Source organism: Esox lucius, chromosome 12 (genome assembly GCF_011004845.1).
Source record: "Esox lucius isolate fEsoLuc1 chromosome 12, fEsoLuc1.pri, whole genome shotgun sequence".
NCBI classification, from domain to species: Eukaryota; Metazoa; Chordata; class Actinopteri; order Esociformes; family Esocidae; genus Esox; species Esox lucius.
Window position 1 is genome coordinate 30,441,435 of NC_047580.1, and position 24,789 is coordinate 30,466,223.

The window sequence follows — 24,789 nt, forward strand, 5'->3', positions numbered from 1 at the left end:
ATTTTTTACTGACCTAACTGGGAACCTAACCCACAACCCTGGTGTTAAAAGTCACATGCTCTTACCAAGCAAGCTGTGGGTTTGTAGTTCATATTCCATAGTAACAAATGTAGATATTACCAGTCATTGGATGACTGATGACTTGGACACAGTATTCAACTTTCTGAATCAATTTGTATTAGAAACTAATGTGACTATTATATTTTGCCAGTCTAGGATGCTTTTGATTCATCTCAAACTTGTTTTAGGCTGATTCAGGAAATTCCTGCTTATTTTGATATTTTGGTTGGAAATAGTTTTTCCCATCAAAGGCTTATGCACAATGAATTATGCACCAAAAATAATTTAAACTATTGATGGCTCTGTTTATTTACATTGTTAATTTCAAAGCACATGGGCTAAATGAATATTGAATTTGTAAAAAAAAAAATTTTTTTAAACAAGCAAAATATTTTTATAAGGTGCAATAGGTAAGTAATTTGTTTATTTAACTAAGTTATCCAATTCAATTCAGGCCCTGTATTATTGTTTTCAGAAAAAAATGTATTAATCATTGTGATGGACAACCTGTGTCATAGGCATTGAATCTTGACTTTTTAGTGGAACTAAAAGGAACACCAGAGACAAAAAATGCTGAGGCTTGTTTTGTCCCAAATAACTCATATTAACTTAATATACTGGGTATTGGTGTGGGGTAATGGGATAATGTTTACGTGAAAATATAGAAAAAACCCATATGAAGTTGTGAGTGAATAGTACATCTTACATTCCAGTGGAAAAAATAAACTCTCCCAGTGTTTTTGCCCACAGTTCCGTCAAAAAAAAGAAAACAGACCAACACAGAAAAATCTCAATTTTAGGAAGTTTTTTAACATATAAAAATATTAACTCCAGCGTTCTCTGATTATGAAAGAATGTATCAATATGTTCTTGATAGGATCCAAGCACATTGTTGAACTGTATCACATCTTTTCCCCTAGCTTTCATAATCAAATTTCCAAAGAGGAGACATTATATAGCTTTGAAATGATATTGTCTATGCATCCTGTTTCAACAATCATGGTAAATTAAAAAAGAAAATTTTACACTGTACATCACAAAGCTTTTCAATGGAATACAAACACAATTATTTAAATTTCTAAATGTTCAACAGAAATCATGAACTGAAATGAGAAAGAAAAACTCTTCTATTGCTGAGGGGAATCAAGCGGAATGAAAAGCATATGTAAAAAGTAAAAGTATGAGCTTACATATCCGGAATTATCTGCTCTATCAGGTAGTGAAAATGGAAAGGGAGGGGGGGTTGAAAAAACACTATGCGCTGAGTCAACACTTCAGTGCCCCCTCCTCCCATCACCAGAGCCCCCTCCTCCCATCACCAAAGCCCCCTCCTCCCATCACCAGAGCGCCCTCCTCCCATCACCAGAGCCCCCTGCAGCGTCAACTGAGCTTTCATTACAAGATCAGAATTAAAAAAAAATGCTGCCTTGTATATAGAGGGAGGTGAGAGGTGAAAGCAGAGAGGTGGAATGGAGGGAAGACGAGGACCAATGGGAAAGTGTGCGTGGTGGGGTGAGGGGCTGACCTTCAAGTTTCATTTCCCTCTGATGCAGTTGTCATGAAGAAATCATACAGGTGCACGTTTGGATTGCCTCACATCTTCAGTCGGCAAATAACGCAATAAAGAATTCAGTCGCCTCAGCCTAACGTGATGCTTTTCTCTCTTCTCTTCGCACCCCCACCCCCACGCCAGGTATAAGAATCGTAGCCTGGTTTCAGATCTTTTCGTGCTGCATTGCTAACTTGAAGGTTACATGGCACAAACAGATCAGGAATCAGGCTAAGAACCTGAGTTTGGAGGGCTACACAGACCAGATGTCATTAAGGGGGCATGCCGGTGCATTGGAAATAACCAGCCAATCCTGAAACGACCCAACCTTCTCCCCTTAGAAAGAAAAAGAACCTCCCGGAATAAGAAAAGAGAACCCCCCACCACCACCAAAAGAAAAGAGAAAGCACCAGGTGTCTGCTAACACCAGCAAGAAGCCACTGCATCATCATGCACTCGGTTTTGGTTTTCAACCATGGTTTTGGTGAAATAACACAATCATTTCTTTAAGGTTATGTATAATAAATAACTACAATCAACTAAGAAAACGAGCTTGATCCACATGGCCAAACCAGTCGGGATCTGGTTTTCTTTGTTATTGTCACATAAAATGACACAAAATGAAAGCCAAACCAGCTATCACACGCCTGTACATAAAACCGCTGTAAAGGGCAAAAGCTTTAATTAAAAATTAAATAAAAATTAAAAAAGAAGCATTCCAGAAACTTTGGAAAACAAAACAGGCACAGATAATACTTGTACTGAACTGCATACAGTAGAAGACATTCTATCTTCTCAGGCACTTAACATTGCTGTATCAAAGTCAAGGAGAGACAACAGAGTCTGAAGTCAACAGTGGAATTCTGTAGTAATAAATTAATAATAATATACAATTTCAAGAGTATGTGTTTAAATAGCAATGTCGATTGAGTTAAGAAAACACAAGTTAATTTTTGTGTGTTTATTTCCATATAAATATGACTGTTTGGACCCCCCTTGAAGAGACACAGACTCCAAATTTAACTGAACAATTTCAAGACTTGACCTGTAAGGGCTTTGCATTAAAAGGGGAGCACTCTAAATATGTTATCTGTAAATCACCCAGGGAATCATACATTTTACTGTGGTGAAATCACTGAAGGAAGGGGGACAAAATATGCTTCTTTCCCTTAAAATTGGCATCAGCGTGATCACTAAAACAAGAAATCCACATTAACGAACAAGGGAAGTCATTGTGGTAGTGAAAAAAAGCCCAAAATTAAAATGGTCTGCTAAAACAGGCACGCACGCACACGCACACGCACGCACGCACATACACGCACACACACACACACACACACACACACAACACACGCATGACTTAAAAATAGAATTTGGGTCTAATAAAATCCTCAGAAATTCTTTAAAGGTATAATAATAACATGGATGAAAAATACCCGAAGTTTCATAAAACAAAAACGAAAAACACACAGGGGAGAGATTCAAACTGGATGAGAAAATTGAAAAAGCATGCAGAAGTCCACTGCTCTACTGTAGCTTCACTCCTAGCAGACTACAAAAAAGATAGAGAGAAGAGAAGAGAGAAAGAGAGAGAGATGCCCCTGTCCTGAGCAGTTACAGCCAACTGGTCAACCAGGAGTGACCCAGTCCCTACACCACAAACCAAAGAGGGGTGCAGGCTGCTTTCTTCAGTGGCAACTAAGTCCTCTTCTTACCCTCCATCTTTGTCCTGCAGTCCTGGGGGGTGGGGGGTAGTGTGGGGGAGGGGCCGCTGGGAGCTGAGGGCGTGGCGAGGGTTAGGGCTTCGGCAGAGTGACGATGAGGAAGGAGAAGAGCTGTCACGAGGGTGATGGGTGGGTGTGTGTGTGTGTGTGTGTGTGTGCAGGTCAGAGGGGAAGAGAGGAAGAGGTATGTGTGCCGAAGTGTGTTTGTATGTGTGTCGGATGGGTTGGGTGGTTCGGAAGGGGGTGAGGAATGGACCGGGGCTGTGGGGTGGGGGGTGCAGGAAGCCAACCACGCAGCGCCAGGCTTATAGGGCCTGAGTCTTGAGCTCGATGGGCTCCCCTCGAGTGTCCTGCTGGCTCTCGGCCTCAGGGGGCCTGTTGCCCTTCAGTATGGCCATCCTCTCGGAGAGGCCGCGCATGCGGGGGAACAGCAGGAAGTCATAGATAATGGCTCCCATGGCACCGCCGATCATCGGACCCACCCAGTACACCTGTCCCGGGGGTGGGGGGGCAAGAGGGAGTAAGAGAGAGGGAGGGAGAGAAAAGGCCACATGTCGGTGAGCTAACCTGTATCACACCAAACATCAAACTGCACCTGCCGTGTGGATGGCTGGTTGTGAGGTTCTTGCATTGCTGTCAGTGGTGTGGACACAGTGTCTTACCCAGTGGTTGGCAAAGTTTCTGACCAGTATGGCGGGGGCAAAGGACCTGGCAGGGTTCATCCCAGCACCCGTGTAATACATCTGAAATGTGAAGAGGTCGGGGTTATCTAGAACTGGCGACACGCGAATAATTCAAGTAGCCCACCGACAGAATGTAACAGAACGGCTACACGCCAACACACTGCTATCGGGGCGACAAACCCTCTGGGAACACGACCCCTCTCTCTTGTACTCGCTGAGACGGGATTCATAATGCATCTCACAGTCTGATGTCTTCCACTATAATCATGCACCAATTACATGTGACTAACCCTCAAAGTCTTAACACCCCATTCTTATTGGCTGCCTATGTTATGCTGACCATGTTCAGCTCACCCCAAGCCTATTCCTCTTAACACATCATCATCCCAACCAACCCAAGAAAGCCCCCCCACCCCATACAATTCCCTTCACGTTCCTTTGCCTATAAAGGTATTTCATATGTTTGGAAACACATCTCACCCCCAGCAGATGTCCCATGAGCACAGAGAAGCCAATGGCCAGGGCGGCAGAGCCCAGGCGCCCGTTGCGCCTCTCATCGGTCACAGCGAAGATGCAGACGACCAGCTGCAGTGTGAGGAACACCTCCATAGTGGTGGCCATGCCCAAACTGATGCCTGGCTGCAGCTGGAGAAGGGGGAGGAGTTAGAACAGACTAGTCCATGAACGATTCCTGTTAAATTTTGGAAATCATCTCAAATTTCACCAGTCAGTAAGTTATTTAGACACCTCTGGCCGATATTGGAAACTCCCAACTGTCAATTATTTAATTAATCAATTAACCAATGAATAGGTTGAACAGTGAACGCAAAGAAATGGCTAGCTAATGAAGATATAATTTGCAAGAGTTGCATTTAAATACACCAATTTTATTAATATGAACTGCATAACATTTGACATGAAAAATATTATCAACAACATTGATCAACAACAGCGCTAGAAATTCTGCTGCTGTTGGTCAAACATCTGCTACAGTGGTTTTATGATGATGTTTAAACTATGTTGCGACATTCTCTCTTTCTTACTTAACGTAAGAAAAAATTAAATAATCTAACAGACCCCATAACCACAGTTATACATCTCAGATGCTCTTTATCACTCAAGATAATTTAATTTATTCACATCAGATTTCAATCAAAATCACAAAGACTTTCCCAGCACGGTCAGGATCAGTTCCAAATTGACTGAATTAAAATGGAATTGACCCCAACCACGGCCTCTTCCTTACCGTGTTCAGAGCCAGGTTGCCCCTCATGTTGTTCGGGGTGACCCCGTAGAGCACGGCCGCCCCAGCCATTGCCCCGAGACACTGGGCCACGATGTAGAAGAATGCGCGGAACAGGGACATCTGGGATCCGATCAGGTAGGCGAAGGTGACGGCCGGGTTGATGTGCCCCCCGCTGATGTGGCCAATGGACTGGATGAGGGTGGCGGCGGCCAGGCCAAAGCAGAAGGCCACGTGGAGGACGTTGAGGGGCCCGGTGGTCCAGCGCAGAGCGGCCCCCAGTCCGAAGAACACAAAGAACATGGTGCCGTAGAACTCGGCGAACACCGCCCGCCAGAACGACATGGAACGGAACTCCCACATTGTGGCGACAACGTCAGGAGGCTAATCCAAAGCAACGGAGGGATGGGAAAAAAAATGGGAGTGAAATTGCCTTCGGAGTCAGCTAGCACTGGCCCAAACGTGTCAGAAGTGAGCACCTCAGTGACGCCTTCGAGGTCAGACGGACGAGGAACAAGAGGGCAAACTTTGAATGCCTCCCTAAACCTAAAGATGGTTCTGCACGTAAACAACAGCTCCACATGCGGCTCTCCAGGAGCCACTAACTTTACCGACTTCCAGAGATCTGCAACGTCACTTTCTACAAGCGTTTTTTAGCTTTGTCATAGAGACCCGGGTGCTGTCTACGTGGAGCAGAGTATCGGTCTCTCTGCATCAATATGCTAACTCTGATGGTTGTTAGTAGAGGAACATGGATAGACAAAGGTTGAGCATGTCCTGCAGACATTCAGCCTCTCTGTCAGAGAAGGGGGAGCCCAAGGGACTATTTATAACGGCCCCAGGCATCGCCCCCCAGGGGACGGGGCTGGGAGGGGCCACGGCACAATGCAACAAATCAAAACAAAAATATTTAACTCTTCTCTCACCCTGACCTCTTGCTGCCCATGGGCCATGCCACAGATCATCACCCTGAACCTAAACCTCCACTAGGTATTCATAAAGTCCATGATGGATTGGTCTCATCTCTCCAGTTAGGTAATAAGGGTCTGTCTCATCTCTCCAGTTAGGTAATAAGGGTCTTTCTCATCTCTCCAGTGAGGTAATAAGGATCTGTCGCATCTCTCCAGTTGGGTAATAATGGTGTATCCCTGTCTCATTTCTCCAGTGGGGTAATAATGGTCTGTCCTTGTCTCATCCCTCCAGTGGGGTTATAATGGTCTGTCCCTGTCTCATCCCTCCAGTGGGGTAATAATAGTCTGTCCTAGTCTCATCTCTCCAGTGGGGTAATAATGGTCTGTCCCTGTCTCATCCCTCCAGTGGGGTAATAATGGTCTGTCCCTGTCTCATCCCTCTAGTGGGGTAATAATGGTCTGTCCCTGTCTCATCCCTCCAGTGGGGTAATAATGGTCTGTCCCTGTCTCATCCCTCCAGTGGGGTAATAATGGTCTGTCCCTGTCTCATCCCTCCAGTGGGGTAATAATAGTCTGTCCTAGTCTCATCTCTCCAGTGGGGTAATAATGGTCTGTCCCTGTCTCATCCCTCTAGTGGGGTAATAATGGTCTGTCCCTGTCTCATCTCTCCAGTGGGGTAATAATGGTCTGTCCCTGTCTCATCCCTCTAGTGGGGTAATAATGGTCTGTCCCTGTCTCATCTCTCCAGTGGGGTAATAATGGTCTGTCCCTGTCTCATCTCTCCAGTGGGGTAATAATGGTCTGTCCCTGTCTCATCTCTCCAAAAAGGGTTGAAAGGGTCTAGCTCTCCAATATTAACACAAGATGGAAACACCAGAAGTCCCTGTATTCATAACACCATGGTGTCAATCAATGGAGGCACATAACGGAAAACCAGCACATAAAAAAACCAGCACATAACGGAAACCAGCCTGAACTCACAAAACGCTACCAATAATAAGACTTTGTGTTTGTTTATGCATGCAGCTTCTCTGGACATGGAGTACCATCTAAATAAGATGTAAAAGGCAGGCATGGGGTGCATGATATTATAGGACTACAATATTGCAATAGTTTTTTTGTTGGGTCTCTGAGGTTTTATAATATGTCTAAGATCACTGGTACTGTCGGTTTTATAATATGTCTAAGATCACTGGTACTGTCAGTTTTATAATATGTCTAAGATCACTGGTACTGACGGTTTTATGATATGTCTAAGATCACTGGTACTGTCTGTTTTATAATGTGTAAGATTTCTGGTACTGTAGGTTTTATAATATGTATAAGATCACTGGTACTGTAGAAACTATACTCATATTAGGAAGCTGGTTCGCCTCCACCACGGTGCTCAGAACTGTCAATGTTTTCCTCCGAAATTCTCTGGCACCGGCTTGAGCTTGTAACTGGTCTTGACCTTCAACCTGCAATCAGGTGACGCATGCTGTTTAACCTCCTCAACCGGCGACCTGCTGAGCAGGACACTGCACACCGGGCGTGCCGAGCTAGCCATCGCTCTTTCTCCATACTCTGATTGTGATATACCCCTTAATCAACTTTTCTCATTCACACATCCCTTCCAGGTACCCCTTCAATTAAAACTCCCAGTGAAGGGTTATTACCTTCACCACATGTATTTCTTTATTCTCCATAGATAGTTCTCTCCATATTCTGGATGGGTGCAGTGAAATGACAGTTAGTTCTGCGCAGCGCCAGAATTGATTAGGCAGACTTTTGCATTGTATGCGCTGGCTAAGCCGAGGGGCGCGGGCTCAGGGCAGATAAAACAACAGATAAACCCATGTTTGGAGAGGAGGAAGGGGGGGGGGGGGGTCGAGCTAGCGCTAGGTTTTGGCATTGAGCTTCTGCACTGGAGCATCCAGCATTGCGCTGACCAGGCTAGCCCGCCAGAGTGGATGGACTGAGTGGTGAAAGAATAGTGCTGTGCTCAGGGGCTTTTCCCTCGCTTTCATACACTGGAAACAAAACGCTGGCAGAAACGGATTCTGTCGCTTTCCATGATTTGTTTGCCCGCGGTCGAATGTATAAGAGCCGACTGGTCCACAGCGGAGCAGCAGGTGGCCATAAAGGCTGCTCTTCTAGCCATTCATTGTGAGTGTGCCACGTCTGTAAATAATCATGTGTATTAAAAGCTATTTTTTTCTTTGTTTCTTTCACATAATAAAAATCTGGGCAACTTTCGTCTCTTCTCTAATAAGTCAGCTACACACTTCAACATAATCCCCAGTTCTTTCACACGGAGGAGCGGAAGAAAAGGAGTGTATTAACGCTTTCACCACAAATTTTTTGTGGTTTTGCCGACTTTGCCAACAATCCGAGAACACAATCTCCAAGTATGTGATTGTCGATAGTATAAAAGAGTGTTTTCTGTTCTCCCTCTAGCACAGTGGGTAAGTGACACACAAGCTCCGAATTAAGTTGTTGCACGTGGTGAGATGTTGCATCTTTTTTGTGGTCTCTGCATTCAACCCCCCCAGCCCCACCCCACCCCACAACCAGCCTTGTCTTGGTAAAGCCCTCCATTGTGGGTCTAATCCTGTTTTACACAGGACTGGGGTTAAAACCTGCTAGCGTGGGGAATTTATTTTCTATCACCTCTGCTTCAGACTGCTGACATCAACAACCGACCAATCCACAGTCCCTCTCTCTTCCATCCAATGAAGCCCACAGCTCCAGATCACCTGTCTCCTACAAATCAGCAACACCTCTGTGTAGTTGTCTCCCCTCTCCACAGTATAGGCCCTGGGTCGCAGTAATGTGAGATCCCCACTATACTGGTAAGGAATATAATAGCCTAATGTGCCTGTTAGTCCCAGGAACTAAACTTACTCTCACCGAGTTGTGAGTGCCACGCTCTACTGAAAGATGTATTCTGAGTAGGATTCACTGCTGTCGCCAGGAAAACCTTACTGAGCCAGACACATAGGCGTACTGTAGCTAGTGTTGCAACCTAAGGCGCATTTTAAATTGGAGTGCATATTATGAAGAAAAATAATATACATCTAGGTGTGAGGACAAAACATGCTTACTGTCCCAATATTTATGAGGGCACTCTAATTTTCTTTTAAGTTGGAATACACTTGGCTCCCCAAGTAAATTGATAGGCGTGAATAGTGGACAATACAAAGCTAAAAGTGACTTTCAGAGTCACATGCTACGGCTACAACTGGAGGGTTAAAGCACCCCCAGGCCCCCTACTTTCCACGGCTATGGAGTAAAGTCTTCACCTGACAGGAACAGAGGGAGGTCTATTGCTGACAAACAGGAGCAGATTGAGGTCTTTGCCAGCAGGGGCGATGCTAGGCATAAGCCACATAGGCGGTCGCTTAGGGCCCCTGACTTCTAGCGAGCCCAGGACATCTAGGGGAGAGGGGGGGCCCCAAATCAGATTTTGCTCAGGGCCCCCAAAAGTCTAGGGCCGACACTGTTCACCAGACAGGAGCAGAGGGAATTCCATAGCATTTGAGCGAGATGTCCTTTGAGAGTTGTACTTTAACAAGCAGCAGCTCAAACCGTTTATGCAGGGATTTTGATTAAATTACATTAAACTTTGTCACTGAACAGTAGGAGTACAGCATAACTAAATGCAGTTAGCATCTAGCATCTAAGCGAAACTATAAGGCAGTAAATTTACAAGTATCAAGTAGAGTGTATGTTACAAATGGAATGTATAGATGTGCATTGAAGGCAAATACAATGCTAAATGGCAATTCTAAATGTGCAATGAAGGCAAATAGGGGAGGGCAGAAAATGTCCAAGTATTAAAGGTGCCTTATGCAGCATTTAATATTTCAAATATCCGATAATAACCGTTACATACCATCAGTTAACATTAAAAAACAGTCTCTGGCAGAGTGTCAGGACTGACACTATCCCCAGTGCCATGGTTGCAAGTAAAACTTAGAAGGCCGGGACGTTTGTAGGCGTGTACTTCCTTGAAGGTATGTGAGGTGAAGGCCAATGACTTTGCAAGGGAGTGTCAAGAGTCCAGTAGTGCAACAAGGTCCCTGAGAGGCAGTACTAATTGGTGGACAAGTGGGAGTGGGTAGTGTTGGGTCACAGAGTTAAGCAGGGTTACAATAGTTGGAAAGAAACTGTTCCTGAGCCTGCTGGAGCAGGAACAAAGATACCTGAAGCTCACATCTTGTGTCCCACAATCATCCTTAAAATGTCTACAACTTGGGAGTCCACCTTTGTCAAATTCAGTTGACTGGACATTATTAAGAAAGGCAAACACCTTTTTATATAAGGTTCCACACTTCACAGCGCATCGCAAAGCAAAAACCAAGCCATGAAGTCCAAGGAACTCTCAGTAGATAGAATTGTGTTGAGGCATTGATCTTGATAAAGGTTACAGCCAATTGCTAGAGCATCGAAAGTTCCCAGGAACCCAGTGGGCTCCATCATTATGAAATGGAAGGCGTTAGGAACCTCAAAGAACACCTGATCCAGAGTGAAAAATACCTCAGACTGGGGAGAATATTTATCTTTCAGCACAACAGCCAAGCCAAAGCTGCTGTGGGTTTGGGGCAAGCCTGTAATGTCCGAGTAGCCCAGCCAAAGCCTGGACTTCCTCCTCCTTGGACATCTGTGGGAGACCTGAAGAGTGCACTTCACCAACACTCTTCCAATTGGAAGAATGAGTTGAAACTGCCCAAATCCATCGTGCAAAACTGGTAAAAGCTGTCATCATGCCAAAGGTGGTTCTACAAAGCAGTGAATGAAGGGTCTAAAAATGTATGTACATGAGAAATAAAATTAAAAACACTAAGTGTTATTAATGTGGATTTGATAACGAAAACACTGGTGACCAACAACTTTTTTTGGACTTCAGAGATGTATGCTCACCCACTTCCATTCTTTGTTAAGCACAGTTGTTAATGTGTTAATAAACACAGGGGTTGACAATAAAATCCTTCAGTTACATTTTGGTTTTGGTTGAGTCTTGTTTGCATTAGGATTACATAAAACTGTCATAGCTGTAACAGATGTCTTAAGCTTTCATGAAATCTAAAATAAAAAAATGAAAAGGTTAAGGTGGTTTATAGTTACAGAAAAACATTTATTGATTTGATTAAGTGTAGAACTAAGAAAGAGTATGACTGGTGAAGAATTCCAATAATACTGCACACATGCTTAATGTTTGCATCCATGATCACAACAAACAGAAAAATATAAGAAATAAAAGAAATTGATCAGATATATCATACATTCCTTTTCACAGTTGAGGAAAAAAAGTGAATACATAATGGTGTCTATTAAATATATAATGGGGTCTATAACAACATAAGCACTGTTGGTTAAATGGTGCAAATGATAAAGAAATAACAGTATTGTATATTTTAGAACAATATGTTGTTTTATATGATACATATACTGTGATAAGTTGAAAACTTGTCATAAAACAAAAATATTGTATTTACCCAAACCGAATAAACCCAATAATGTTTTGAATACCAATCTTTTTGTGATTTTAAGTGTTATGGGATAGGCGGTATACAATGCAATGTAAAAATCAACCATATCTATTTTACTGATTTTAAAGGGACAGTTTGGGATTTTTATCTACTTCCCAGAATGTAAATTAATTCAATTTAATGAATCTGCATACAGTATGAAGTAACTCAGTATTTCATATTCATAAGCATTCATTAAAGTTAAAGTATTGCAAAGCATAAATACTGGAAATTGCTGTTCCAGTAGACTTCCATTTTGTTTTGCTAACGCAAGTTAGGCAACAGTTTATCGGTCTCCGCAGAAATAGGTAAAGCCCCAATAGGTAAAACCCAAAACTGTCCTTTTAAAACTAGTTGTTTATATAGAAAAATACTTAAAAAACCCAAGCCCAAAGACCCAAGCAGGATAAAAAGTATTTATTCTGTGGTGTCTGCTAGGATATGAATTTATAATTTTTACATAAAAACAATGATGAATCGTTAAACTACTACATAGTACACAATCATATCAAAAGATAATTACGCAGATGTATAGAAGAAACACCACCTGTTTCCAATCATATATTTGTCATATGAATACCAACAGCGTGTGCTGTGCATTTTTTTGAAAGACAACTTTAAGAAGAAACAATGGTTACTCTAAACAGTAGGGTTTGAACGCCAAGTGTCACAGTGTGGTGGTGTTCTGGTTCATTTCCTTGTGAGGAAGCCTATAAAGTTAGTTCTTTGTGTCATACCGTAGGTAGCTTGGCTCCAGATCTTTGTGTTACTTGTAGGTAGCCCGGCTCCTGGTCTGTTTGTGTTACTTGTAGGTAGCCCGGCTCCTGGTCTGTTTGCGTTACTTGAGGTGACATCCAACAGCCAACTACGCTGACTGTTGTCTCGGAAACCAGCTACACTGTAAATTGTTTGCAGATTGGTGTAGTTTTCCCGTCCCCCTTAGTGTAAATCCATCCGACTCACAACCTCCATGGAACACCACAACAGGAAACAATGATTTATCCTGCATAATGTGCGGTCAACGTTTTGGCTTCTGCAATGGCTTTAAAAATGATAATGTTATAATATCTACGTAATAACCAAGAGCAGGGGTTGACATTTAGATTTTCTTTTGTTACATGGTTCCCAGATCTGGTGGTCCTTAGTAAACCACTGGGGTGGGGTGGACGTCACTTAGAATGATGGTGTCTCAAATGTCCCGTCTCCACTAATTCCAATTAGTTCCACAGAGTTCCCGATTGTTCCTTAGAAATCCACATTGCTCCACAGAGTTCCCCCATTGTTCTTTGTGTCCCGTGAAGAGAACATTCCGACACAGGATAGATTAGGTGGTATAGTACTGCTGTCCTGTGAGAGATCCTCTTCCTCCTCCCCTACTCCTGCTGTCCTCCTCCTCCCCTACTCCTGCTGTCCTCCTCCTCCCCTACTCCACACCCACAGTTCTTTCTCCTATTCTCCCTACACATCTTCACCCGGCCTTTCGACAAAAGTGTTCAGAATATGCTCTAGTTCCATCTCAGTGGATGAGCCCTGGGACCTGGAAACACAGAGTATGGATGTCAAGGAACATGAAGTGCTGGCCCACCCGGGATTCAAATCTGGAACAACCATGATCAGTCCTAACCGAGGAAAGTACATCTTCTACAGGGCTTGATGCCGTACAGGATGTGTACAGCTCTGGAAAAAGCTAAGAGACCACTCCAAAAAAGTTGAAAAGGAAAGTTTTGAGTGAGGAACAGAAGCGTTCAATTTGCAATTTGTATCTTACTTTTAACCCTTCTGTTCCTCACTCAAAACCTTCCTTTTCAACTTTTGGAAAGGAAAGAAAAAGGTGCAGTGGTCTCTTGATTTTTTCCAGAGCTGTAAACAGACATCCCCTAAATTCCCTCTTCCTGTGTGGTGGGCATAAAATTGACTTTGTCATCGACCACCCACTGAAGCAGACACATAAAAATTATTTTTACCAAATATATTTATGTCATAATTATATACAATCACCTAAAGGATTATTAGGAACACCATACTAATACTGTGTTTGACCCCCTTTCGCCTTCAGAACTGCCTTAATTCTATGTGGCATTGATTCAACAAGGTGCTGAAAGCATTCTTTAGAAATGTTGGCCCATATTGATAGGATAGCATCTTGCAGTTGATGGAGATTTGTGGGATGCACATCCAGGGCACGAAGCTCCCGTTCCACCACATCCCAAAAGATGCTCTATTGGGTTTAGATCTGGTGACTGTGGGGGCCATTTCAGTACAGTGAACTCATTGTCATGTTCAAGAAACCAATTTGAAATGATTCAAGCTTTGTGACATGGTGCATTATCCTGCTGAAAGTAGCCATCAGAGGATGGGTACATGGTGGTCATAAAGGGATGGACATGGTCAGAAATAATGCTCAGGTAGGCCGTGGCATTTAAACGATGCCCAATTGGCACTAAGGGCCCTAAGATAACATCCCCCACACCATTACACCACCACCACCAGCCTGCACAGTGGTAACAAGGCATGATGGATCCATGTTCTCATCTGTTTACGCCAAATTCTGACTCTACCATCTGAATGTCTCAACAGAAATCGAGACTCATCAGACCAGGCAACATTCTTCCAGTCTTCAACTGTCCAATTTTGGTGAGCTTGTGCAAATTGTAGCCCCTTTTTCCTATTTGGAGTGGAGATGAGTGGTACCCGGTGGGGTCTTCTGCTGTTGTAGCCCATCCGCCTCAAGGTTGTGCGTGTTGTGGCTTCACAAATGCTTTGTTGCATACCCTTGGTTGTAACAAGTGGTTATTTCAGTCAAAGTTGCTCTTCTATCAGCTTGAATCAGTTGGCCCATTCTCCTCTGACCTCTAGCATCAACAAGGCATTTTTGCCCACAGGACTGCCGCATACTGGATGTTTTTCCCTTTTCACACCATTCTTTGTAAACCCTAGAAATGGTTGAGCGTGAAAATCCCAGTAACTGAGCAGATTGTGAAATACTCAGACTGGCCCGTCTGGCACCAACAACCATGCCACGCTAAAAATAGCATAAATCACCTTTCTTTCCCATTCTGACATTCAGTTTGGAGTTCAGGAGATTATCTTGACCAGGACCACACCCCTAAATGCATTAAGCAACTGCCATGTGATTGGTTGATTAGATAATTGCATTAATGAGAAATTGAACAGGTGTTCCTAATAATCCTTTAGGTGAGTGTACAGTGGCTTCTGACAGTATTCTGATCCCTTCACTTTCTGCACACTTTTGTTTTGACTGAATTTATAATTGATAATTGTTTGCCATTGATACACATGCACTAGCTCATTTCATTTGTGCCAATAAATTGAATTAAAAAAACTGAAATATCTCATGACCCTTTATTGAGTACTTTGTAGAAGCACCTTTAGCAGTTGTCTTACAGGTCTTCTTGGGTATGCCTCTACCAGCTTTGCTCACCTTGATTCTTCATTACAGATCCTTTCAAATTCTAGAGACATCTCAAGGATGAGCAAAGAACAGAAGACGTCTAAGCTGACTTTGGAGTGTCATAGCAAAGGGAACTTTTGTACATGAGATATTGACATTTTTAAATTTAATAAATTGGCACATACTATTTAGAAACGTGTTCTCTTTGTCATCGCGCGGTGTTGTGTCTAGATTGACAGCAAAAAAAATAATATTGTGAGCGGATTGTGCAGTGCCACTCACATGTCCAGTCCAGAGAAGAGTCTGTTGGGGTCGGGCAGCGGGTCTGTGTAGATCCCCGGCATTGGTACCGGAACCGGCTGGATGCTAGACGGGAACGTCTGTTGCCTGGCGACAACAATACACAAGACTTGCATTTAAATCTTAAGCAACACGAGATTAGTCACGTTAGCCTGGTGCCAGGTCTGTGTGCCACCCATTGCTGTCACACCCATTGTTCACGATCTACTAAAGCCCTCCGCAGCAGTTAAGCCCAATGGCCAGTCACTCTGGGACAAGTCGTGTCTAAGGACAGCTCGTAGACGTGGTTATACCAGCGATATACCGCACCTGCCCACGCCTTGATGATTAAATAAGCCACCAACATTGACAAAGATTGCAAAAGATCACATCCTGCCACTGGACAGGAAATGAGCTCCCCATTGGTTCACAACAGCGTGAGACATAATTTAACCGTCTGTCCGCCCGCCATTAAATATGGTACTTACGGAGAGACAGGGAAGAATGGTGACGTGGCCGATGTATTCCCTTGGTCCCTAAGAGACAATGATGAAGATCACGTCAAGTGTGTGTGGTTGTGTGTGTGGTTGTGTATGTGTATGTGTGTGTGTGTGTGTGTGTGGTTGTGTATGTGTGTGTGTGTGTGGTTGTGTATGTGTGTGTGTGTGGTTGTGTGTATGTGTGTGTGCGTGTGATTGTGACTCACATGGCAAAGAAAGGACAGTTGTCCTGTGGGGTGTCACTGCGCTGAGGAGATTCACAGTGGGATTCCCTGCTAACACACACACACACACACCACACACACACACACACACAGTCATTAGACAGGTCCTTTCCGCCACTGGCAAGGGCATGTTTTGTTTTGTTTGCCTGCAACATATTGATTCCCATAAGCAGCCTACCCCCTATGGTGCCCTGGTCAGGAGTAGGGCGCTATTATAGGGGTTAGGGTATCATTTTGGATACATGCTTGTGATATAGTGTCAGTGTAACTTACACTCCCACCCTGGTCTGTATGGAGACGGCCAGGTACCCAGTTCCACTGGGCAGTGGGTTATCTGGTCAGAAAAAGGCAGGGAACAGAAATTCACATTTACCTTTTGTATTACAACGGTCATTTTATTCATCCAATTCAAAAGCTTCTCAAATGGTTCTCTCTGTCCGTCTGTCTCGCTTTTCAGCGTAAATGTATTATTTGATAAAAGGCCTCGTACTGGAATGGGAAACAACTGTTCCAGTGCAAAATGTGGAAAATAAAGGTCAAATAATGAATAACAAAAGCACAAGAAATACTTCTAGAAAATTTAAAAGACAACCATCCTCTTATATCATCAGTATTATCAGCTATGCAGTGTTGTCACAGAACTACTGAAGGCTTTTACAAGGTTTGTTCTCCACTGGTTCCCATGGCGATGGGTCACATCCTGTACATGAGATATTTTGCCCAACAGCAGAAGGAGTTTGTCAGTGTTTGACATTTGTCAGATTAGGACGGGTAGCATCCTTTCCAGCTCATCCACAAAATTCTGCCCTGCGTGCCTCACAGGGCTGCGTTGTAGCCCGAGGACACGTTCTGTCGGGTATTTGTCCCATTTTGTGAATTACTGGTTGTTAAGCGGGCACCGGACTTCCCAGCCACAGGGGGTAATGCGTTCTATGGCGTATTTTAAGCCAGACTCTGATTGGCATTACGAACTGTATGTTCTCTTTGATGCCATGCCAGGCCCCTGTTCTATACCTCAGATCATTCACACCCTGGCTTCACCTGCAGTGTTGATGTTTAAGGTGAAGAAAGGTGTAGTTATGCATCTTCTCCAGGACAACGGTTACGATTTCATTATAATGTTTTTACAGATTTACATCATGTGGAAAACAGTATATCTAAAACTCGATCACTAGTATTTTATATTTGAAGATAAACTGCTGTATATCAGCTGACAGCACAGAATGGGAATGTGTTTTTTTGATTATGTGAAAGGTTTATTGTGCCATTTATATTGTTCATTCTGACAATCTGGACCTTTCTTGGAAAGTCACTATTTCTGCCATGCTGAGATTCATGTTCAGGACCAAACTTTGGGGCCTATAGGTGCTCCGGGGGACCCTCGTCGTCAAGGGACAGAAGCATTCGATTTCATTCCAGCTGCTGCAGACCTTCCCAAGGCCCTTGCCAATCGATTGATATGAACTTTGAGAAGATTGGATTTAAAGAGGACCACCGCCTCACCTCCGTGCTCCTTCTCGCTCCTTCTCGCTCTAGTTGGCGGGTGAACTGACTTGCCTGTATAGTATTTCCGAAACACATCATTCTTCGGCAGATCTGGATACACGTGTGTGATGAAGTCAATGTCTCGAATACGGTCGCCAAGGGAACGGATCTCTAAGTCTCTCTTAGTGGATGGCTGAATATTCTGGATCTTCTGGCCCCCATCTGAAAAGGAAGAGGGAGGTAAAGAAAGAGGGACCCCCCCGCCCAATCAATAGGATAAAGAAACGTGTCTCTGGCCACAGTAAGTACAGTATCAATTCTAATATGGCGTTCTGCCTCTGGCATCCAGCATTCCATTCCAGCAGCAAGGAGAATGGATGAAACAAATTATAAATAAATAACGATAGAAATTAGTTACACCACAAAAATTACAATTATAATATCATAACAACAACAAACAAAGCTTGTACACTATAAAGGAAATAAGTTGTCACTTTGGACGCAGACATGCTGTTCATTCCAGTTAATGTAAGTGTATGTATTTGGTCGTGTGTGTCTCACACTTACTCTCTGAGGGGGCCACATAAGCGATGGTGATGCCTCCTATCTCTGAGTCACTGAAGCGCAGTAGGAACGTTCCATTGGGTCGGTCCTTCAGAATTAGGTGGAGGTGCTGCTTACCGATGAAACCAAAAATCAACCTGGAAGAGACCCCAGGACAAGCCTCCATTGGTCTGTGTGGTGGTGTTCATGTGACCATTATGTGTGTGTGTGTTACTACGTGTTTGTATTTATCTCATATTCCCTGTTCTTACATTTGGTTGCTCTACTACATTGTTTAGGATCCTAAGCATTTTACAAGCCTTCCCGCTTCTACATTAGGTACATGTGTTAAAGTCATGTTTCACCTTCTCAAGCGTGCTCACACTTGTCCTATCTGAATTCATGCTACAGAAGAATGGGCTGGGTTGCTTAAACCTGAGTGGAGTTTCTTAAATGACAGCCTGAGACAGCGGTACCTCCCAGGCACATAATGACAAAATGTAATCTCATTCCTCAATCCTACGTAAGGGCAGGATGGACTGCTCCACTCTGATTCCTCAACCCTCCCCTACGTACGGGCAGGATGGACTGCTCCACTCTGATTCCTCAACCCTCCCCTACGTACGGGCAGGATGGACTGCTCCAATCTGATTCCTCAACCCTCACCTACGTACAGGCAGGATGGACTGCTCCACTCTGATTCCTCAACCCTCACCTACGTACGGGCAGGATGGACTGCTCCAATCTGATTCCTCAACCCTCACCTACGTACGGGCAGGATGGACTGCTCCAATCTGATTCCTCAGCCCTCTCCTTCTGAGTCAGTGATATTTCAGTATTCAGGATGTTATTAATGCGTCAGACTAGTACAGTCGACTTCATAATACCGTATGTTTACTATGTGATATTTTCTTTATGTCAACCAATCGAACTGTCTGACAGGCTTAATTGTTCAAAACACTATTTCAAACCACCCTCAAAACAAGATAAAATGTTGCCCAGAGGATCTATTCAGGGTCTTTTACTTTTGGGGATCCTCCTTATTTCTTTGAAAACCCCTTTTTAACAATTCCTTTAAAAGCCTTTAGAAGTAAATTTTTGAGTGGGTAGATTCTTTAAAGAGTACAGGTTTGGTCTGTGTTTCTATTAGAGTGCAGGTCTGGTCTGTGTTTCTATTAGAGTGCAGGTCTGGTCTGTGTTACCATTAGACTACAAGTCTGGTCTGTGTTTCTATTAGACTGCAGGTCTGGTCTGTGTTTCTATTAGACTGCAGGTCTGGTCTGTGTTTCTATTAGAGTGCAGGTCTGGTCTGTGTTACCATTAGACTACAAGTCTGGTCTGTGTTTCTATTAGACTGCAGGTCTGGTCTGTGTTTCTATTAGACTGCAGGTCTGGTCTGTGTTTCTATTAGAGTGCAGGTCTGGTCTGTGTTTCTATTAGAGTGCAGGTCTGGTCTGTGTTTCTATTAGACTGCAGGTCTGGTCTGTGTTTCTATTAGACTGCAGGTCTGGTCTGTGTTTCTATTAGACTGCAGGTCTGGTCTGTGTTTCTATTAGAGGGCAGGTCTGGTCTGTGTTTCTATTATAGTGCAGGTCTGGTCAGTGTCTCTGACTGTTGGGCAGTTGTATTGCACTGCAGCGAGATTCTTTCAACAACAGCAAAAACCATAACCTCACTTTTTACAGGTTTTTCTATCTGTTCCTGCTTCAGTCCTGTTTCCATCAGTTAGATGCTTAATGACGACAGCCCTAGCTCAGATTCCCAACGCGGCAAACTCACCCGTCACTCCAGTAGCTCTTCAGGTGCTTCTTGGTAAGCTCTATCACGCCATCAAACCACTGCCAGAAGGTGAAAGGTCGTCCAGGAAGCACCTCCTGAGGTATTGACAAAGGAAAGACAGTCAGCAGATGCACTTCACTCTGTTCTGTGCAGAACATTACAACTAACATACGACTCGTCTTAAAGGTAGCTGTGTACAGGAGCTTGAAACCATTGACATGTGTATGTGTGTGTGTGTGTCATCCTGGTCTGTCTATACATGTAGGGACCACTAGTCTCCACAAAGATAGTAAAACTGCACAAGACGGTTCCCACTAGGAACAGGATCTCTTCCTCAGAGTTAGGGTACACTTTACAATGGGTCAGTGTTAGAACTGGGGTAACTTTTACTTTTATGCATTATGAGGTTTAGTTTAGGCATAAAGGTCAAGTTATAAAATGGTTAGGATTCGTGGAAAAGGCACATGGATTTCTGGTCCCCACAAGGATAAAACAATGTGTGTATGGTTGTGTGTGTGTGTGTGCGTGTGTGCATGCGCACCTTGCTGAACTGTGCCCAGGAAACCAGCATGTTGCTGTAGTCTCCAGCAATGTCTGGCTTGTCAAATATCTTCTGGGCCAGGAAATGTTGGTTGTAATTGTCTAGGCAACGCTGTGTCCCAACCTCCGACATGAACTTGCTGTTTAGAGTCATGCACATTTGCTTCCAGGGCACACGCTCGGGAACTACAAATGGAATCCTGTCCTGAGGGTGTCGGAGAGCAAAGATTAAAATGAGAGAAATTAAGTGACATGCTGTCTAGTTCAGTGACTGGTAAATTGATCAAAGTTGCAGAGATCTTAGAAGGAATAGTGTTTAAAGAAAGAGGCAAACTATTATAGCTTTCTTATTTTCCACTTGCTTGGGCAAATGCTTCTCATGCCAAAAAGGCCCTTTAAATTGACAGAAAGACTGAGAGACAGGGAAAAAGGAGGAAAGAAATCGAAAGACACAGAGGCAGCATGCTAGACTGAGACGGACACGCAGACACAGAGGCAGCGTGCTAGACTGAGACGGACACGCAGACACAGAGGCAGCGTGCTAGACTGAGACGGACACGCAGACACAGAGGCAGCGTGCTAGACTGAGACGGACACGCAGACACAGAGGCAGCGTGCTAGACTGAGACGGACACGCAGACACAGAGGCAGCGTGCTAGACTGAGATGGACACGCAGACACAGAGGCAGCGTGCTAGACTGAGACGGACACGCAGACACAGAGGCAGCGTGCTAGACTGAGACGAACACGCAGACACAGAGGCAGCGTGCTAGACTGAGACGGACACGCAGACACAGAGGCAGCGTGCTAGACTGAGACGGACACGCAGACACAGAGGCAGCGTGCTAGACTGAGACGGACACGCAGACACAGAGGCAGCGTGCTAGACTGAGACGGACACGCAGACACAGAGGCAGCGTGCTAGACTGAGACGGACACGCAGACACAGAGGCAGCGTGCTAGACTGAGACGGACACGCAGACACAGAGGCAGCGTGCTAGACTGAGACGGACATGCAGACAGGCACTTACTGGTTCAGAGAAGGCACAGTCCCAGATGATGGTCGCTAGGGCGTTGTTATCCTGACTGCCGTGGACTATCACCACCACAGGTACAGAGATCATCTAAAACCACAGAGATCGACACCATGTCATGAGCAGCCACGGAAATAACTGAACATCAAGCTCACACTTTTCAGTGAGGATCAAAACTGCAGCTTCAACACTTGGCGTTGTGAAGTAAACAGGGTGATGCCTTTCAAATGAAAGAAACGTATCAAAGTTTGTGGGGACATTTTGTCAGAAGTGGGAATTCCTATCACCAGAGAGATTACTGGGGAGAGACAAACAAGCCCTAAACTCAGCCCCACAAAAAGCTTCAGGACTCATGGACAGCCCGAAGGCACTTCAGATGTACACAGAAATGCCAACCTGGTGTCATTGGATTACGTAAACTATTATACGTAAATCTATGACACCCAATTTTGTATGATATGTTATGTTACATGACATTAAAATGCGCTACCAAAATGTATAATACATTGAGAATTGGCTAAAACGTAACATATGTTACAAACGCCATTAAATCATATCAAATGTTTCAAACAATAGACAAATACATCCTATGTTCTGAACGCTACTAAAACGTATCATATATTATAAAATGACATAAAGTATCCAAGCCGTGTCTCGAATCGGCGGCATTCAGCTTTGCAGACGTGGGTCCTACCCTCTGCTCCATACACGGACAACTGATTTTAGCGGACGATTAACAGCCTTACCAAGGTCACTACAATAGGTAATAAATGCACTTTAATGTTACAGTTAACGTTAGGTATCACAGCACTGGGGTTTAGGTTAGGGGTAAGGTTAGAAAATGAAAAAGGCTAGGTTAAGATTGGGTTAGGTATCACAGCACTTGGGTTATGGTTTGGGTTATGTTTAGAAAATGAAAAAGGCTAGGTTAAGATTGGGTTAGGTATCACAGCACTTGGGTTATGGTTTGGGTTATGGTTAGAAAATGAAAAAGGCTAGGTTAAGATTGGGTTAGGTATCACAGCACTTGGGTTATGGTTTGGGTTATGGTTAGAAAATAAATCCCTCGTAGCATATTGTGGCGTCCTTGGTAACACCACTACTTGCCGCCTTAACAGCACATCCCTATTTTTCGAGCAGTGGGTATTGCACCCGTCTGCGGACCTGAAGGATGCGTGTTCGAAACGCAGCCTGCCAATCGCTATTTCTTTCCTGGATTATTACTGGTATTACTATTAAGGTTACTACACCTAACGTAGTATATCTTACGAATTCGTCCGTCAAACATTTTCGTAAAACAGTTTAAGTATTATTACTCCCAACAATACTTCACCTAGCGTAATCTATTTTAGGAATTTGGCTCTCAAAGATTTTCCTAGAATAGTTAACGTATTCCAGTGAGACCAGGTTTACGTATTCCAATGAATTACACATGACTGAGATGGGGTATGAAAGGCTAAGTGAGTGTGAGGCTTTTTGGAAGATCAGTTGTTCGAATGTTGCCTGCAGGACGTAGTGGTGTGGGGGGGGGGGGGGCGACACATTGGTTTGGGAGCACATTTGCAGAGAATACTGGGGCCTTCTGATTCCTGTACTAACCCGGTCCCAGACCCGTTAGAGTGCTCGCCAACGCCATAGCCAACATTGGCGTGGCAATTTCACAGGGAGTTTGCAAGAGCACAAACAGACCAGGGACCAGGCTTACAGCACGGCATGGGAATGAGTTTGTTTAAGAGCTGGCATAAGAGATGTATTACCGCTGCCAAGACCTAAAGACAAAAACAGCTGTACCGCCAAGTATGTTTGTCTACACACTCATCTGGAAACTCAAATGACCTAATTTCATAAGGAATGGAACTGTCACAATCCAGGGGTCAAAGGGTAAGAAGGTGGGCAGGAAGAGACCCAACCTGTATCCTATAGGGGATGTCACAACCGGTGATACTGATCTCCGTGGTGAAGTAGAGAGCAAACTTCTCCTCGGTCACTGACTCCGACCCCTTCCTGTCGGCTCTCTTTATCTTCTTTATAGACTGGGGGAGAAGAGGGAGTAGGAAAGTTCACGTTATCAAGAGCTTTGTTTCCCGTCAACATTTATGAAGGTTTAACACAGCAAAGCAGCTATACAGAAGGAAAGAGAGAGAAAGAAAGAGAACTGGAGATAGAGGAAGGGATAGACAGACATAGAGAGAGACGCCATTGTGCGCAGGCCTGGCCAGGTCCACTGAGGTCAAGCCTTGGGATTTCAGGTCATATGGGCAGTGATTGGTACATACCATGTTCCTGAAAGTGGCACAGGTGCTCTTGCTGGAGGTGTTGTGTTCCAAAATAGCTGTGTTGTTGATTAATTCTCCAACATTCTCACTGGAATGGTCAGAACAAAAACACATAAAACGGACTCCAATATAATTTCTTGAAAGGCCTACAGTGGTAAAATGTGTGCACTTTTCTAATGGTAAATTAGTCTAGCTTTAGCCGCAGGCATGCTTAACTAATCTTAGAAATCACTGTTCAGTTATTAATTTTGTTAGCCACTCTCACTCAAATAACATATTTAAAACGGCAAATACTTCTTTAAACCCTACAGCAAAGGGGTAGTCAAAAACGATGGCTCAAAATTCACATTTTATTTTATTTAGCCACACACGCCATCAGCTTTATACATACATGCTGTAGATTACGCCTGTTGACTAACACTAAATTGATCAGTGCCACTTCTTGGACTATGGGGATGTTATTTATATGCATGCTGCCTCTAACATGCTGCATGCACTTGACAGTCTACCATGGTGCATTACGGTTTATTACTAATGCCAAGACACGCACTCATAACTGTCATCTTTATGAGGCGACTGGTTTTAGCTCTTTAGGTCTGCGTAGATGGTTCCATTGGCACATTTTTATTTATAAAGCTATCAATGGTATTTTACCCAGCTATCTTATTAGTTTGTTAACCAGGAAACATTCCATTTACAATCTCCGCTCCAATAACATTCTGACTCTAAATATCCCACGTGTAACAACTGAATTTGGGAAGACTGCTTTTAGTTATGTTGCTCCTTGGTGTTGGAATTTGCTCCAAAAAGTTTTGAAGATTACAATTACTTAAGCAATCCAAATCTGAACAATGCGCAGGTTTTAAATAACCCCTTTATGTCATTTTTAATAATTTGATATGTTTTGTAAGTCAGTTTTGTTGTTGTGACTGTTTCTGTGATTCCGTGTAATTTGTGTAATTGTTGCCCCAGGGCTCCCTTGTAAAAGAGATTTGATTATCTCAATGGGACATCCCCTGGTAAAATAAAGGATA

General features: G+C 43.8%; 2 protein-coding genes across 9 annotated transcripts in view; both read right to left on the reverse strand.

Moving 5' to 3' along the window:
* Positions 1-850: 850 nt before the first annotated feature.
* On the reverse strand, positions 851-6,058 carry LOC105023833 (lens fiber major intrinsic protein-like). Its single transcript, XM_010893326.3, has 4 exons — positions 5,263-6,058; positions 4,497-4,661; positions 3,996-4,076; positions 851-3,824 (listed from the first exon to the last, which is right to left on the reverse strand). Exons 1-4 carry the CDS (start codon positions 5,620-5,622, stop codon positions 3,639-3,641), a joined length of 792 nt encoding a protein of 263 aa, XP_010891628.1. The 5' UTR covers positions 5,623-6,058; the 3' UTR covers positions 851-3,638.
* A 5,210-nt stretch (positions 6,059-11,268) lies between these two features.
* Positions 11,269-24,789, reverse strand: part of stat6 (signal transducer and activator of transcription 6, interleukin-4 induced) — a 33,595-nt gene continuing 20,074 nt past the window's right edge. For 6 of the 8 annotated variants that reach the window (XM_020051547.2, XM_013136359.3, XM_013136358.3 and 3 more), the window contains 12 exons: positions 23,756-23,843; positions 23,390-23,512; positions 21,477-21,569; positions 20,447-20,650; positions 19,906-20,000; positions 18,151-18,284; positions 17,656-17,805; positions 16,372-16,432; positions 16,081-16,149; positions 15,863-15,910; positions 15,378-15,482; positions 11,269-13,220 (listed from right to left, as the gene is read on the reverse strand). In XM_020051547.2, coding sequence (XP_019907106.1) covers positions 13,142-13,220; positions 15,378-15,482; positions 15,863-15,910; positions 16,081-16,149; positions 16,372-16,432; positions 17,656-17,805; positions 18,151-18,284; positions 19,906-20,000; positions 20,447-20,650; positions 21,477-21,569; positions 23,390-23,512; positions 23,756-23,843 — 1,249 coding nt within the window. In that variant the 3' untranslated portion in view covers positions 11,269-13,141. The remainder of the gene's footprint in view (positions 13,221-15,377; positions 15,483-15,862; positions 15,911-16,080; positions 16,150-16,371; positions 16,433-17,655; positions 17,806-18,150; positions 18,285-19,905; positions 20,001-20,446; positions 20,651-21,476; positions 21,570-23,389; positions 23,513-23,755; positions 23,844-24,789) is intronic. The other 2 variants (XM_020051548.2, XM_013136362.3) reach the window with 1 other exon arrangement.